Raw genomic sequence first — 14,122 nt, 5'->3', positions numbered from 1 at the left:
CGTTGTTCTACAGTTTATGTATTAAGCTTTTGATCTTACAACTCCCTTTGTGACAGGTGCTAGAATTGTCCCCATTTTACAGATGAGGAAACGGAGGCAGAAGGAGGTCATATTGCAAGTGAGCAGACAGAAGACCAGCTCCTGAATGCTGCCCCCCTTGCCCAAGCTATTCTGCCCTCATCCTGCAATGGCCTGAGCATACCTGCTGTCATCGCTGGTGACCAGGACACAGACAGCCAGCACGTCCTGCCCAACCACATCCTCTCCAGGACTGATCCTCACTGAGGTCCACTCGGAAGGCAGGGGAGAGGTGACTCCACCTTCCACATCACTGGTCTCTGGCTCCGGGACACTCTTGGGCTTCTTGGGGGAGGTTGGCTCATCTGCTGAGAGGAGAAGAGGGTCTAGAGAGATGGTGGGCATGAACAGCCCCGCAGGGCACCTGCTCCTCCTCCAGAGGCTTGGGCAGGCTGCTAGTAGGGGCTGGAATATGTCCTTGTTTCTCCACTCCCTCCCGGTAACAGAGATGTGTTGTCCCGTGACCTTGCAGTCCTTCCCACTAGAGTGTGGGGGGGGTGCCTCCCTGCCCAACTGACGTGAGGCATCGCCATGAAGCTTGCTTTAACAAGTGGAAATTAGTGGATGCAACGTGATTGGCAGCTATAAATGACCTAGCTGTTTGGCTTGTCCACTCACATGCCTGCTACTTTGCCATAAGAAGAGCTTGTCCCAGATGGTCACTGCCCTGGTACGGATTGGTCCCCAATTGCGGGCACATGGAACAGAGCTGGAGCCAACCTGCGGCCTGGAGCCTGGCCTGGCCAATTCCATGGGAGCTCAGCCCACCCTCAGACCTGCAGCTTTAAGCAGAGCCACCCAGTCAACCCACAGACCCATCAAGAAGGAAAAGAAATGCTACAAGCCACTGAAATTTCGGAGGCTTGTTACACAGAGTCACTGTAGCAGAGACCTGATTCTATACTTGGCTTATATCTGAGCACAGGTATGTGTGCTTGTGAGCTGCATATATAAATATTTATTGACAGATGCTACGGATCCAGGCCCGTGCTGTAGATTTGGAGACGAATCAGGCATGGTCTCTGCCTTCAAGGATCTCTTTCTGCCCCACAGGGCAGATTAGGCATGTTCACAAATATCGACAATAGAAGGTAGACCATCTAAGCATGAGGCCGACACAAGGCGGAAGGGGAGGCTGGTCTGACTTCAGTCCAGTAAGTGCTTTCACTTGAAAGCACCATTTTAACAAGGGCTTGAGGATGAGCAGTCATTTGAACAAACAGAGAAGGGAGAGGTGGCTCTCCAGGGAGTGGACGTCTGTGAGCAAAAGCAACATGGGGAAGCACTGCCAGCTGCATGGGAACAGAAAAGAAGCCCATGCAGCTGGAGGGCAGGAGGGTACATAAAAGAAACCAGTGGGACATGATGGCATTGACATCAACCAAAAAGGACCTCGAATGGCAAGGTGAACAGTGGGTTTCACTCCAAGAGCAAGCACAGAATGGCTGGAAGACGGGGCGGGCATTATCAGGTTTCCCTCCTAGAAAGATTGTTCCAGCTGCAGAGTGGAAGACAGACTGGAGGAACCACAAGGCGTGGGGAGGGAGACAAGTGAGGAGACCTACAGGCCGAGAACGTGCACCCAGAGAAGAGGAAAGTGAGGGAGTCGACAGCAGCCTGGCAGGATGGAGCAGCTGCAGGCAGAGATCTGTGCCAGGCTGCACTCGCACCAGACCTGTGTCCCCCACACCTCAGGAAACAGGCACACCTGCAAGGAACACCCCCTGGGTCCGCTTCTCTCCTTCCTCCTCCTAGAGTTGGCTTTGCTCACCCAGGAACAGGGTGAGGGCTCAGCGTGGCTTCCTGGGCTTCCGGAGGGGCGGGCGCACGGCTGCCTGAGGATCCCTCAGTCCTGCAGGGCCGCGGCCAGCCTCGCTCCCAGTGAAGCAAGGGCAGGGGCTGGGGGCACTGGGAGGTGGAGACTTTGTAGACAAGAAGCTGATGCTTCTTCTGGTCACCACCTTGCCCAGGCAAAGGCCGCAAAGGAGGACATCCCTCCTTCCGCCCCCCAAGTCCTGGGCCACAGGCTACAGCTGGGTCTCTGGGGTTCAGTGCCAGTCCTCAAGCTTCTACTTCCAGACACCTCTTTTCATCCCCGAGGGCTCCTGCCCGCACGCACATACCGGCAATGCTAGTTCCAGTGGTACGCGTGCTAGTAATAGAAGTGATCTAAAGGCAATAAAGCAGTACCAGCTGATCATCCAATGCCCACGTGCCCGTTTAGCACTTCACGTCCATCACCTCTAACATCCCAGCAACCGGAAAGGACAGCACTGTCATCTTCACCGCATGAATGGAAGAACATGGAGTCCGGAGAACACCTCAGTCAGGGCTGTGCAGTGAGTCAGCTGGATTCGCTGCCGCTGGGACACAGCGCAGCCCCAGGTGAGGGACCAGGCTGGTCACCGGTACTGCCTGGCTCAGGCCTGGCTGCTCTTTGCCCTAGACTTTGTCTTAAGTTACCTGTGGTCAGGTAACAGGGAGAATCCAGGACTACCGTGGGGCTGGGGGGCTGCCGGGGGCGGAGGTACATGGGGTGGGGGTGAGAACAATCCAGCAGCTCCCAGGCCAGCTGCCCCTGGCCTCCCTGAGGGAAGCAGTGCTGCTCAGAGCTGAGCATCTCAGTTTCCTGCCAGTGCTCAGGCCAGACACCTGCTTCAGGGCGAAAGATGAGACTCAAGAGGCAGAGCCAGGCCGTTGTGGTGTCTGGGGAAGTGCCTGTCCTCGCAAGGCCACTCCCAGCAGCCACGCCCTGAGGCCCTTTTCTGGCTAGGCTGGGGCTGCAGTCAGGTGAAGACCCCTACCCTGTTCTGGTGGTGAAATTGTTCCTATTTCTACCCAAGCCTAGAAACCCGTCCATTCTCCCCCAGAACCCAGGGAGGCAACAGAGCAACCTGTTCTCCTATGTATCGTTATTTTACAGATTGAAGATCGTGCCCTTTGGAAGGCAAAATGGAAGCAAAATCAAAACTCTCTTCCCCACTCAGTCAAAGGGCCCTGTGGAGACAACAGGACTCACAGCGTCATACGTTTCTTTCAGGTACTCCCTCCTGTGCCATGAACCGACGCCAGCAAGACCTTTCCCAGCCCAAGCCAACTGCAGACTCCCCAGTCTGAGGTCCAGGCCAGAAGGCAGGGCCTGACATTCCTTTAATTCTACAAGTGTTTATTGAGGGCCCACTATGTGCCAAGCGCTATGTTACCTGTTGGGGAAATGAGTGTTCAAAAGAACCAAAGATCCCTGCCCTTGAGGAGCTTACGTCCTAGCAAGTGGGAAAACATAAACAAACAATGCACATGATTAATAAGCGAGTTATATAATATGGGTATGGAAATACTGGGCATGGGTATAGTTGGGAAAAGGGGATCAGAAGAGTGGGGCTGCAGGTTGCAGTGTTAAAGGGGGTCTCACTGGCAGGGAGACAGGGGAACAGAGATTTGAATAAATCAACCATATAGACGCTGAGGAAGGGTGTTCCTGGCAGAGGGAACAGCCAGTGCAGAGGCTCTAAGACAGAGTGTGCCTGGCATTCAAGGAGGTCAGCGAGGCTGGGACACAGTGTGAGAGAGCAGGAGAGCAGGTCTAGGCCATGGGGGCCAGTCCACATCGAGCTGAGTCCACTGCAAAACTAAAGCGAAACTAAAACTCCTGTCTGGCAGGTGACAGGAGGGATGGCGGTGCCAGAGCTGAGGCCGCGGTGTCTGAAGGAGGTGACCAGTTACCTTCAAGAGGCTGCAGTCATCAGAAAACTAGAGAAAAATCGATATTGCCACCCAGTGTGTACTGAGACCTCTGTTTAGTCTCCAACCTAAAGACGTACCGTCCGGCACTCTGAGCCCTAGCTGATCTAGAATGCCTGAAGAAAGTCTCCCTCAGGGCGTCCCTGCTGCACAAAGCCCTATGCCTGAGGCATTGGGAGCCCCAAGGGACAGAGGGGGCTTGTCCGATGCCACTGAGTCAGTACAAAGGGTCTTTGGCCATGTGCAGGGCTCTTCCCGGGGGCCAAGGCTCTCCTGAGAACAGCACCTGACTCCTGGCCTGGGCCCGTGGGACTCTCTGTTCCTTTACAGTTGAAGATGCTGCTCTAATCACTTCCCTGATATCAGGGAACTTCTTTAATATCAGCACCAACGTCAAGGTTGCCACAAGGAGGTGAAGGGCGTCCGAGGGGTAGCACATGAAGCGCTTGGCCCCGCGCCTGGCACGGAGGAAACGCTCTGTCAATAACAGCTGGCCCCAGGGCAGGAAAAGAAGAGTCACTGCTTTTCCTTATTTAAGGAGTTAAAGAAAAAGTTACAAAAGTGAATGAGTTCACAGAAATAAAGAACAGCCCACCCACTCTGCTTGTCCCACTTACTCTGTTTAATATTCTGGTTGCACGGAGATTTGTTCCTTTGGCTGGATGATTTCTTTAGGATCAGTTCCCTGGGGTAGGATTACTGGACCAAGAGGTCAGAGCCCCTTTATGGATCTTAATAATTGTTGCCATATTGCTTTCCAGAAAACATTGTCCCCGTTTATTTTTACTCAATACTAGTTATTAAGTTCATACTTTTTTTTTTACAATCTACTCTTTTTTTCTTTATGAATTCAGTGGGTACAGTCTAATTTGTGTATTTCCCTTTGAAAGCCAAGTAAGAACATTTTTGTAAATGCTTGCTTTTTTATTTTAGCATTTACCTTTAAAAAGTGCTTAAGTGTGAACTGTCTATGCATGGCTTTTGCCCATTTATCATTGAGTCTTTAATCAACAAATATTAACCGATCCCCTACTTTGTGCAAGGTGCCTGGAAACACCTGGTTTGCACAGACTTGTTAAATGCTGTAGCAACAGACGTCTTCATTATCACATCTAATTCAGACTTTTCTCCATTCTGACTTTCTATTGAATATTTTCATTTTATTGTAATACTTTAAGTTTTTTAAATGTAGGTAGATTTATGTCATGGTTTTCCTCTGTAATTTTTTTCTTCACAGGTTTTAAAGCTTAGAAACCTCCCACCCTGTGATCCAATCAATAGTTAATCCTATTTAATTCCATTATTTTACTTTTTTGATTTTAAGTCTTTAATCCAGTGTTCCTGGAACAAAGACTATTCTGCCAAACACTTAATGCAGAATGTAATGCGCAACACAAAAAACTACGCCCAAACAAACGAAACACCCATTTCAAATAGGTAGGGGAAGCCCGACCTGGGCAAAGTTAATTAAGCTTCTTGACTGGAGAATTCCTCAGAGACTTGAACACACTAACCAAACTGTGGATCTCTAAGGTTTGGGAGAACGGGCATGATGAGGATAAAACATTGCGCAAATGCTGTGACTATGGAACCCTTTCTTCACAAAGCATCGCGTGGAGCTAGCATGCCATTGCCACACTTTGGAAAATGTTGCTTTAACCCAACTTCAAATCAAAAAATCAAAACTAAACTATGAGCTCCATGAAAGCAAGGACGTTTGTTTGTTTCATTCCCTGCTACATGCCCAGCACAGCACAGACGCTCAGTAAGGATCAGTGAACAAATGAGTGCATGTACAAATGAACAAAACAAATCAAGTCTAGTACACAACACGGAGATCCACACGCGTACAGTCCAAGACGTAGGGAGGGGCAGGGACTTTGTGTGGTTCACTGCTGCATCCCTAGGACCTAGAATATGCCCAGAGCATGGTAGGCATTCCACAAATACTTGAACAGATCAATGAATAAAAGAATGAGTCACTTGCCTAGCCCAGCTCCTGACCTCACTCCCTAGCGCCTTTCCTTTCATGAAAGGGGAAGAGTATCTCACCTGGGTAAGAGTGCAGACCCCTGGTCATGACCTCAAGCAGCTCTGAGGGCAGTTCCAGATGCCTGCAGCTGGGCGGAGAGGCCCAGGGCCCCAGAAATACCCCTTTGGAGAGGCATGAGCCCTTGTGAAGTGCACAGATGCGTTTTCATACCAGTGTCAGAAGCCTAGCTACATCCAGCCTGGCAATGGCAGGCATCCCATCCTAGGGAGGCTGAGGACCAGACTTCTGGAGGCAAGAGGGGCTTCCCTTAAGGACATCCTGGAGTTGAGCCAGAGCCTGCCACACCTGTGAGCAGAGCCTTGCAGCCTAAAGCACTGAGTAACTAGAGCCTTTGCGGGCAGAACAGGTCTCTTAGGATCACAAATGGCTCTCCATCTGGATGACCACACCTGCCAGGCTCACCGCCATCCTGAAATCAATGTCCAGTCCTTCCTCCTTACCTTTCACCCATCACTCAGCAGGATCAGCATGACACTTGCAAGAGCAACCTTTGTTATATAGAAACCTAAATTAGTGCACGGTTCCTAAGTAAAGCTCTCCTATAGGTCCATGGCTTGGATGATGGGGGAAATGGGTGCAACAGCTGGGGTGACACTGACCTCACCAGCTATGTCCAGCATCTAGAACAGAAAGTACCATGAGTTTTCAAGAAAGAGACCCCAAAGCCTGGCCCAGGAGCATTGGTGACTTTTTCCAAATATTACCTTTGGGTAATATTTCCTTTGAGTGCCCAGCACAGCCCCAGAGAGTCCCACGTCACCACAAGTGCAAGTCCCACCAGCAGTTTAGGAAAGACTGACCCCCTAAACCAACCCGTGTTTCAGGTTTGAGCAGCTTCCATGGCAAAGAAGAGAGGAAACAATGAGCTTTATAAAGAACCATATTTATTTTCATTTACAGCATCAAATACCATAAATAAAACTAAACATTGTTTGCTGTGTGCAAAATACAGGGTTCCATGTGGCACTGTGAATGACTACCAAAGGTCACAAACATGCATTTCCATGAAATGGGGGAGGCTAGCTACAGAGGAGGCTGAGAGGGGAGGAGGGCACTCTTTGGTTGCCATTCTATAAAGGGAGGGAGACTCTGCAAGAGAAGATAAGACAAGAGCAATGACTTGGTACTGGCTGGGATCTGCACCGATGCAGTGAGTAATGCAGCATGCAGGGCGGTACACACACGCCGAGAGGTCAGCATGGCTCTGGGCCACATGCAGGACAGACAGCAGCTGTAGCCAGAGACCACGAGGCCTGGCTCCACCGTACGCGGTGTGCTGTTTCTCTGTGAAAGCACTCTGAATGCCCCGCTGCTCTATGTAATGAGTCAGTGGGGGGAAGTGGGTTTTGAGCAGAGCCATGAAACTGGCCGCTCCATGCCTGGGGTTGAAGTGAGTCATTTCTCAAAGTCATCCCTGGCCTGTGACGATGATATACTCTAGTTGCAGCTTCTACATCATCGGGGGCTTTATGAGCCAAGAGAGATAAGAAGAGGCACTGCAAAACCCTTGGATCTATAGTGCAGGCTGCAGTAGAGAAAGGATTTGCTAGGGAAATTGGGATGATGTAGTATTCAACCTACAGAGCATGGGTCAGGCTGCTGATGAAACTTGGGAGTATTTTTTCTTTTTTAAATCCCTCCAAAGAGAGTCATTTAATCTCTCCAAAGAGAGATAATATTATTGATCAATGGTATTAATAATCTTTATATTGGAACCAATTTAAGAAGATGCTTATAGGCATGTGCTTTTTCAGAGGCTGCTAGACAAAGGAGTTCTTTTCAAAGGTGACAGAGCCCTCCCCATGGTACTGTCTCACAGTCAGGGTTCTCCCTCCCAGGAAGGTCAGCGGCTTCGGAAATGCAACTGCAAAAGCATGTGCGCAGGCCACAAAGGGAACAGAGGGCAGGCGGGGCATGCTCCTGGCTCAGACTGGGCTGCCGGCTCATAGGTAAGTAGAATCACAAACGGCTTTCGAACTGAACACCACCCCACGCTGTTCACCGACCATGCCATTGAAATGAGTCCGTTAGTATGCAAGACACTCGCAGTTAGCACAACCAGTACCACGGCGGGGAGGACAGGATGCGGAAAGCGGCTTAGGGGTTAGTCCCACTCTCTGAAAATCGGCAAGAAAACCAGTCACCTCAGAGCAGAAGTGTGTCAGCCAAGAAGTGGGTGTAGCACTGGAAGGCTGAAATGAACTGATGGCCACAGTGTAAGGTTGGAAAGAGAGAGACAGAAAAGAGAATTTAGTTTGGGGAGAAAAAGGAAAACAGCTGGCAGTAAGAGAAGACATGGGAGTTGAAAATAAGGCAACCATTAAAAAAGGGGAAACTTGCCCAAACAAGTCACTGCTTGCTTAGGACAGATGAACCTTTCTGGCGGTGACCAGCTACTTAGCTGCAAGAGCGTAAGAGTGGATGTGTGTGGCTTGCACACACCAACACTCCATTGCTCTCCATTCAGGGCTCCACGTACCCCCAATTTCCTCTCTGCCCCAATTTTACTCTAGTGTCTCACATTCACTCTTGAACCCATTGTGGATGCTTAGAGGCATCTGCCCCTTGGGATCCACGGGGGGTTTGGTGCTGCCCACCAGAAAGGTTCGAAGTCTCAGGGCATACAAACATCTCAGGCTTCTGACAGGCACACCCTGTCTCACCAGAGTAATTCAAACCAGTCTCTTTATGGCCATAAGTGACATTCTCAGAGATTCCAACTCTGGCTTCATGGAGCATTCCACAGAGCATCTCAGCCCACCCTGAGCTGGTGGTAATAACAATAGCATGGCTATGCTTGTGTTCACATCACAACCTCGAGAATTTACTTTCTGGAATCAAACATAAAATGAATGAAGGGCTCCTCCCACCATGCTGAACATTCAAATCCCAGCAAAAATTTGGAAGAACACAATGCAAGTCATCAGCCTGAGAACAGTTCCAACAAGGACAGAAGGGCCAGTTCCCATGGACTTGGCCACAGCCATGCCCAGTTTTACCCAAGGACCTCAGGGAAGTGTTTGTAGAAATGTGTTCCCCCTTCTTCCCACCCTATAGAAATTTGTCATCTCAAAGCCCCCAAGAGCTCTGGCTCCAAACCCACACCAGGCTGCACCCTACTTAATCGAGAGGAGACCTCTGGAGTAACAAGTGCATGGAGCTGTCTCTGGCCCAGCAACTGAAGACACCTTTTTCTATCAGCCTCTCCATTGTTCAACCAGACCCAGCAGCTGTGCATGACCAGGCAGAGGGGAGCAGCAGGGAGCTGTGGCCTCCTCCAGATGCCCAGAGCAAAGAATGCAGGTAGTCTCAGTGACTGTTTTTGCCCTTAATAGGGCATATCTCTTTGCATTCATCAATAAACAGCTTCCACTCCCAGCTTCCTCTGCCCATCAAGACTCAGGGGAGCTTCTCCCTGGAGGTCAGACACATTCCTTTGCTGGGACAGTGTGAAAATAAATGGTTTCTGACTGTTTTGACCAAATATGCATGGTGGCTGAGTGGCTAAGCAGCCAGCATGTCTGTAAGCAGTGCTCACTGGGTATTCCAGAAATAATACCCTGAGGTGGTAACAAATGCTCTCAGTCCCAAAAGACGTGGTGTGAGAGGGCAGATTCTTCCCTCAGCCTGACCATTATAGACCCTAATTGGCCTTGGCTCAGACTGCAGCCTGGGCTGGGGACCTGACTGGGAGCCCCAGGGGTCCCAGCTCCTGGGCCACCAGCTGATACAGCGCCTCTTCAGCAAGTATTGCATCCGCCTGAGGGAGCCCTGCATGGGCAGGTGCCTGTGGGCTTTTGCTGCAGTGCTCATTAGTGGGGAGGGAAAAGGCATGTTTGTAGCAATCTGCTCAAAACCCCCATGGTTCTATGTCTCCTGGCTGTGACTTGGTATGGGAGGGAACTTTAAGCTACTATTTTACATCATAAAAAGGGAGCAAAAGTCTATCTCCCTCTGGGAGGACATGTAACAGCCAACTACACACTGCCATGTGCTTTTGTATGTTTAATTCTACTTTGTCCTTCTACTCTTTTCTCATAAGAGATTATGCTTTCATGTTGCAAAAAATTGCCTCCTCCTGACAAGTAGCATCCACGTACATAAATCAAAAGGCACTGGTCAGGAGATGGCACACTCATTTTTGTTTATGTAAAAGCTGAAATCATGAATGTTGCAGGCAGTGATTATTACCATGTTTTCCCCAAAATAAGACCTAGCCGGACGATCAGCTCTAATGCGTCTTTTGGAGCAAAAATTAATATAAGGCCCGGTCTTATTTTACTATAACACTGGGTCTTATAATATAATATAATAGGATCTTATATTATATTATACCCAGTCTTATATTAATAAGACCAGGTCTTATATTAATTTTTGCTCCAAAAGACGCATTAGAGCTGATCGTCCGGCTAGGTCTTATTTTGGGGGAAACAGGGTACAACTGCCTGTAGTATAGAAGGGGTTTGTAATACCAATTATAAACTTCAAACCCGTGTTTTGAAAAATTGACACACATAGTAAAAACAATGCTTTCTCTTGGCTTATTAAAAGTTAAAAATTGAAATGTAAACCTAGAAATACGGCTCGCTTTGGTATAAAAGAAGTACAAATCTATTCTTTTAAAAAAATCCTTCATGTGGTGCTGGCCCCAGCACCATGAGCCACCGGCTGGTGCAGGTGGCCAATGTGAACCTCTTTGGCTTACGGATTGCAGAACGCTCGGCTTCCTGACCAGCGCCTTCGCTAACTACAAACACATCACCATCTACCCTGGAAATGTGAAGGCCCTTTGGGGCGGCCGCCCATCAGTGGAGCTTGACCGGCAAGCACCTGAGCAGCCAGTCACGGATGCTCTGGAGGGATGCCTCAGACTCCCGGTACATGGAACCCAGGACCTCGGAGAACACCCACAGGAGGGGCAGCCCGAGGCTTAGGAGCTCGTACGTGTAGCAGTAGTTGTAAGCATTGTCCCTGAAATGCTGGCCGGCGGCGCGCAGGAGTCCCCGAATCCAGTTAAGCAGGCTCCGGGGAATGTGAAGCAGGCCCCATGGCATGAGAGGCCAGCTTAGCACCTTCCTAAAGGAGGAAGTGGTGATACCTGGGGGGCTGCCTGCTGGTGAGCCAATGGCAGCAGCTGCGCAAGAGCTTTCCGTGGGAGGGTCTCGGCGAGGGGCTTCTTGCTCCTTCCACATCCCCTCCTCCTGAGAAAGATCAAAGGGAGGGTATTTAATCCATGATACTCACAGAGACCCCTTAAAGGAAGCTGACGGAGAGAACCAATAAAAATAGAACTTGGCAGGCCCAGTGCCCTCTCCCCTCCCCCCCAATAATCTCAAGGCCCATGTACTGCTGAAGGGGGGACTGAATATGGGCGTGACTTTCCTGGGGGGGCAAATTGACTATAGAGCTCAATGAGCCTTCAAAACCCCTGTCCTTTGACTCCGCAATCCTATTATTGATTTATCCTAAGTGAATAATTTGAAATATAGGTAAGGATGTGCACACAGAGATGTTCGATGTAAAAATATGTATAAGGTAAAAATATTGAACAATACAAACGCCCACCAATATGGGGCTCGTTAAATAAATTACCTACCATTTTTTTACAGGCATCAAAAATTATGCTCCAAAAGAATGTTTAATGTTGTGGGAAACTGTTCTCGATACAGTGTTAGTGAAAAAGGAAGGATATAAAACTATAGCAATAGGATTGCAACGAGGTTAAAATACATTCACATAGAAAGAAGTCTGAAAGGAAATGTTACAGAATAACTATGGTTTTCTCAGGATAGAGTGATGATGGGTGATTTACCTTTCTTTATATATTGTCATTTATTTACCCATTTTTCTACATTAAGCCTATATTAATGAGTAATTGGAAAAAAGCTGTTATGTCGTGGGTCTTTGCTGGTGGTGGTGATGAATCAAGCAGTGGAAGGTATTGCTAGGAGCTGCCAGAGGGGGCGCTATAAGGAGCCGTCCATACATCCAGCAGGCTTGTCACTTTGATGACATTCAAGAACTTGGGGAAAGGACTTGGAAACCATGGTAAAGGTCGGCTCCATACCAGGCATCCCTGCAAACATTGTCCTGTGGTCACATGGGGGGAGTGTGGGGAAAAGACACGACACGGAGGACCATGAGGGGAGGACCATGAGGGGATGAACTTTTGCGTGGCTGAACATATGGTTTCATCCCTGGTGGACAGGAAAGCTCTTCTGGGCTTCTCATGAGAGGCCAGCACAGCCACTCACCTGGGAGCTGGCATCTGGTGGGACATACCCCAGAGGCCAGCTGAACAGACTGAGGCAAAGGGACCCTTCACACCGGGGAGAAGAGCCCTCTTCTTCCTCCGTCTCTCCAGGGCCAGAAACCTTCGTCTAACATGGAAGAACCCTTGAAAACCATCTCCTATCAAGGGGCCTTCCATTTCACGAGCCCTTTCAAGACAAAACGCACCTCTCTTTGTTGCTTCAACTCTGCCCGTCTCTTTCGTTGCTGAGTATTGGTTTTACAGTGAGTGAAATGAGGCTTGCAGAAAAACTTGCCTGTGAAAAGAAACACACATGCACAAAGGTTTTCCTCTTGCGAGCCAGAGGCATGGCAGACAGAAGGCAAGTGCTCGCCACTGTCTAGGTCAGAAAACGCCGATAATGGAAACAAACCCATGACAGCTCATACTTGGGAAGTGGTTTCTGTCACTTGTATTAAAGAAGTGGCACTGGGATGAAGCACAGGACACTTTGCTGCCTCAGAGGCAGGCTGCAGCCACAGGGACTCCCAGGGATGGGGCTGAAACCCTCGGATACTTCCCAAACCAAAGCGAGGCCAAGTCTCTTCCCAAAGCCAGTTGCCAAGCAGCAAAATGGACAGCTCTGAACAGCAGCAATATTTCTGGCTTCTTTTTCTGGGACCCCTAAGGGTGGGAAAGGCTCAGAACAGATGGCAGCAGTGATGGGGAGGCAAAGCCCAGAAGAGACACATACTGGGCCACTGGCCACTGCCCAGGACTATTGGGCGCCTTCCAGAAAAGCTTTCTTTGCTCACCGTTACAACAATAACAAGTGATGGGAATAATGATTACAATAGGAAAAATTTATGTAGGCCTCAGTATACCAGGTACTATTCTAAATACTTCCCATGATTTAACTCATCAACCCTCACAACAACCTTACGAGCTAAGTATTATTACTATTATTATTATTATTATTATTTTACAGATGGGGAAACTGAGTGACCAGGAGGTTAGAGGACAGAACCTGGAAGTTTTGTTTGAGGGTATGAAATCACGAGCAATGTGTTATACTGCTTCTCATATTGAACAGTGCAAATATCAAGTGCTGAAAACTGGAAAATAATCACTCATTCCAATGAGTGCAATTCCTTCATCGATAACCTCTGATTGGCCACTTGTCAGAACAGATGTTACTACTATGGTTTTTCTAATAATATAGACTTTATAAATAACATTCATATGCCATCCTTTATTGAACCCTTATTACGTGAGTGGTGCGGTGCTGGGCATGTGTTTCTCGACCACACAGGGGTGATGGAAGGTGGTGAGACTACATAAGAAAACATACACAAAGCTCTTGGCACACAGCAGGCGCCCTCCACGGTCGGTACACCAGCACTGGCAGCTTCATCTTCCCCCAGGAGCTCCTGCCCACCATAGGCAGCCTCTCTCTCTAGAGGAGCTCCCTCCCACCTTCCTGAACAGCTTTCCTGAAGGAAGACACTGTACTCCCCGGAAGCATTGGGCATCCTGGAGCCTCCAGAGGGACCAACGCTGTCCCTGGGGGAACAGGGTTACCTTCATCACCATCGAAGGCGTAGGCGGCCAGGCGCAAGGTGGTAGCACACACACTGCAGCGGAAACACTCTCGGTGGAAGAAGTGGCCCTCTGCGCTCAGCCGCTCCATCACGTACACGCGCTTCTTACAGAAGTAACAGGTGTCACTGCCACCCAGGTTCAGAGGAAACACCTTTCGAATAGTTTCCTGGGGAGCACAGGGCATCCAGAGAGAAGAGCAGTGTGTTAGGGCTTGTGCTGCATCTTCAAATGTGAGGCTTAGGCTTTTAGAAATTCCAACCTGAATCATGGGGAGCTCCTGGGCTCCTGTTTGCTGCTCACGTCACTGCAGGCACTGCAGCAACGAATGAGTGTGGGAATATATGCTCCCAACACACACCCAAAACCTGCAGTGCTGCTGTGAATGGTGCGTCCAGGCATAAGGCAGCTCTGGGACG

The 14,122-nt window shown here is 49.4% G+C and overlaps 1 protein-coding gene across 13 annotated transcripts in view; it reads right to left on the bottom strand.

Annotated features, from left to right (window-relative positions):
* The window catches only part of MICAL2 (microtubule associated monooxygenase, calponin and LIM domain containing 2), a 203,305-nt gene that overhangs the window by 54,427 nt on the left and 134,756 nt on the right, over window positions 1-14,122 (bottom strand). For 7 of the 13 annotated variants that reach the window (XM_074336000.1, XM_074336004.1, XM_074336003.1 and 4 more), the window contains 4 exons: window positions 13,686-13,872; window positions 12,332-12,420; window positions 10,971-11,073; window positions 203-386 (listed from right to left, as the gene is read on the bottom strand). In XM_074336000.1, coding sequence (XP_074192101.1) covers window positions 203-386; window positions 10,971-11,073; window positions 12,332-12,420; window positions 13,686-13,872 — 563 coding nt within the window. Of the gene's footprint in view, window positions 1-202; window positions 387-6,739; window positions 6,962-8,016; window positions 8,075-10,970; window positions 11,074-12,331; window positions 12,421-13,685; window positions 13,873-14,122 lie in introns of those variants that run through there. The other 6 variants (XM_019729358.2, XM_074336010.1, XM_074336009.1 and 3 more) reach the window with 2 other exon arrangements.

This window comes from Rhinolophus sinicus, linkage group LG06, assembly GCF_036562045.2.
Source record: "Rhinolophus sinicus isolate RSC01 linkage group LG06, ASM3656204v1, whole genome shotgun sequence".
NCBI lineage: Eukaryota > Metazoa > Chordata > Mammalia > Chiroptera > Rhinolophidae > Rhinolophus > Rhinolophus sinicus.
The sequence above is the reverse complement of the archived record's forward strand: the minus strand, read 5'-3'. Positions and strand labels throughout refer to the sequence as shown.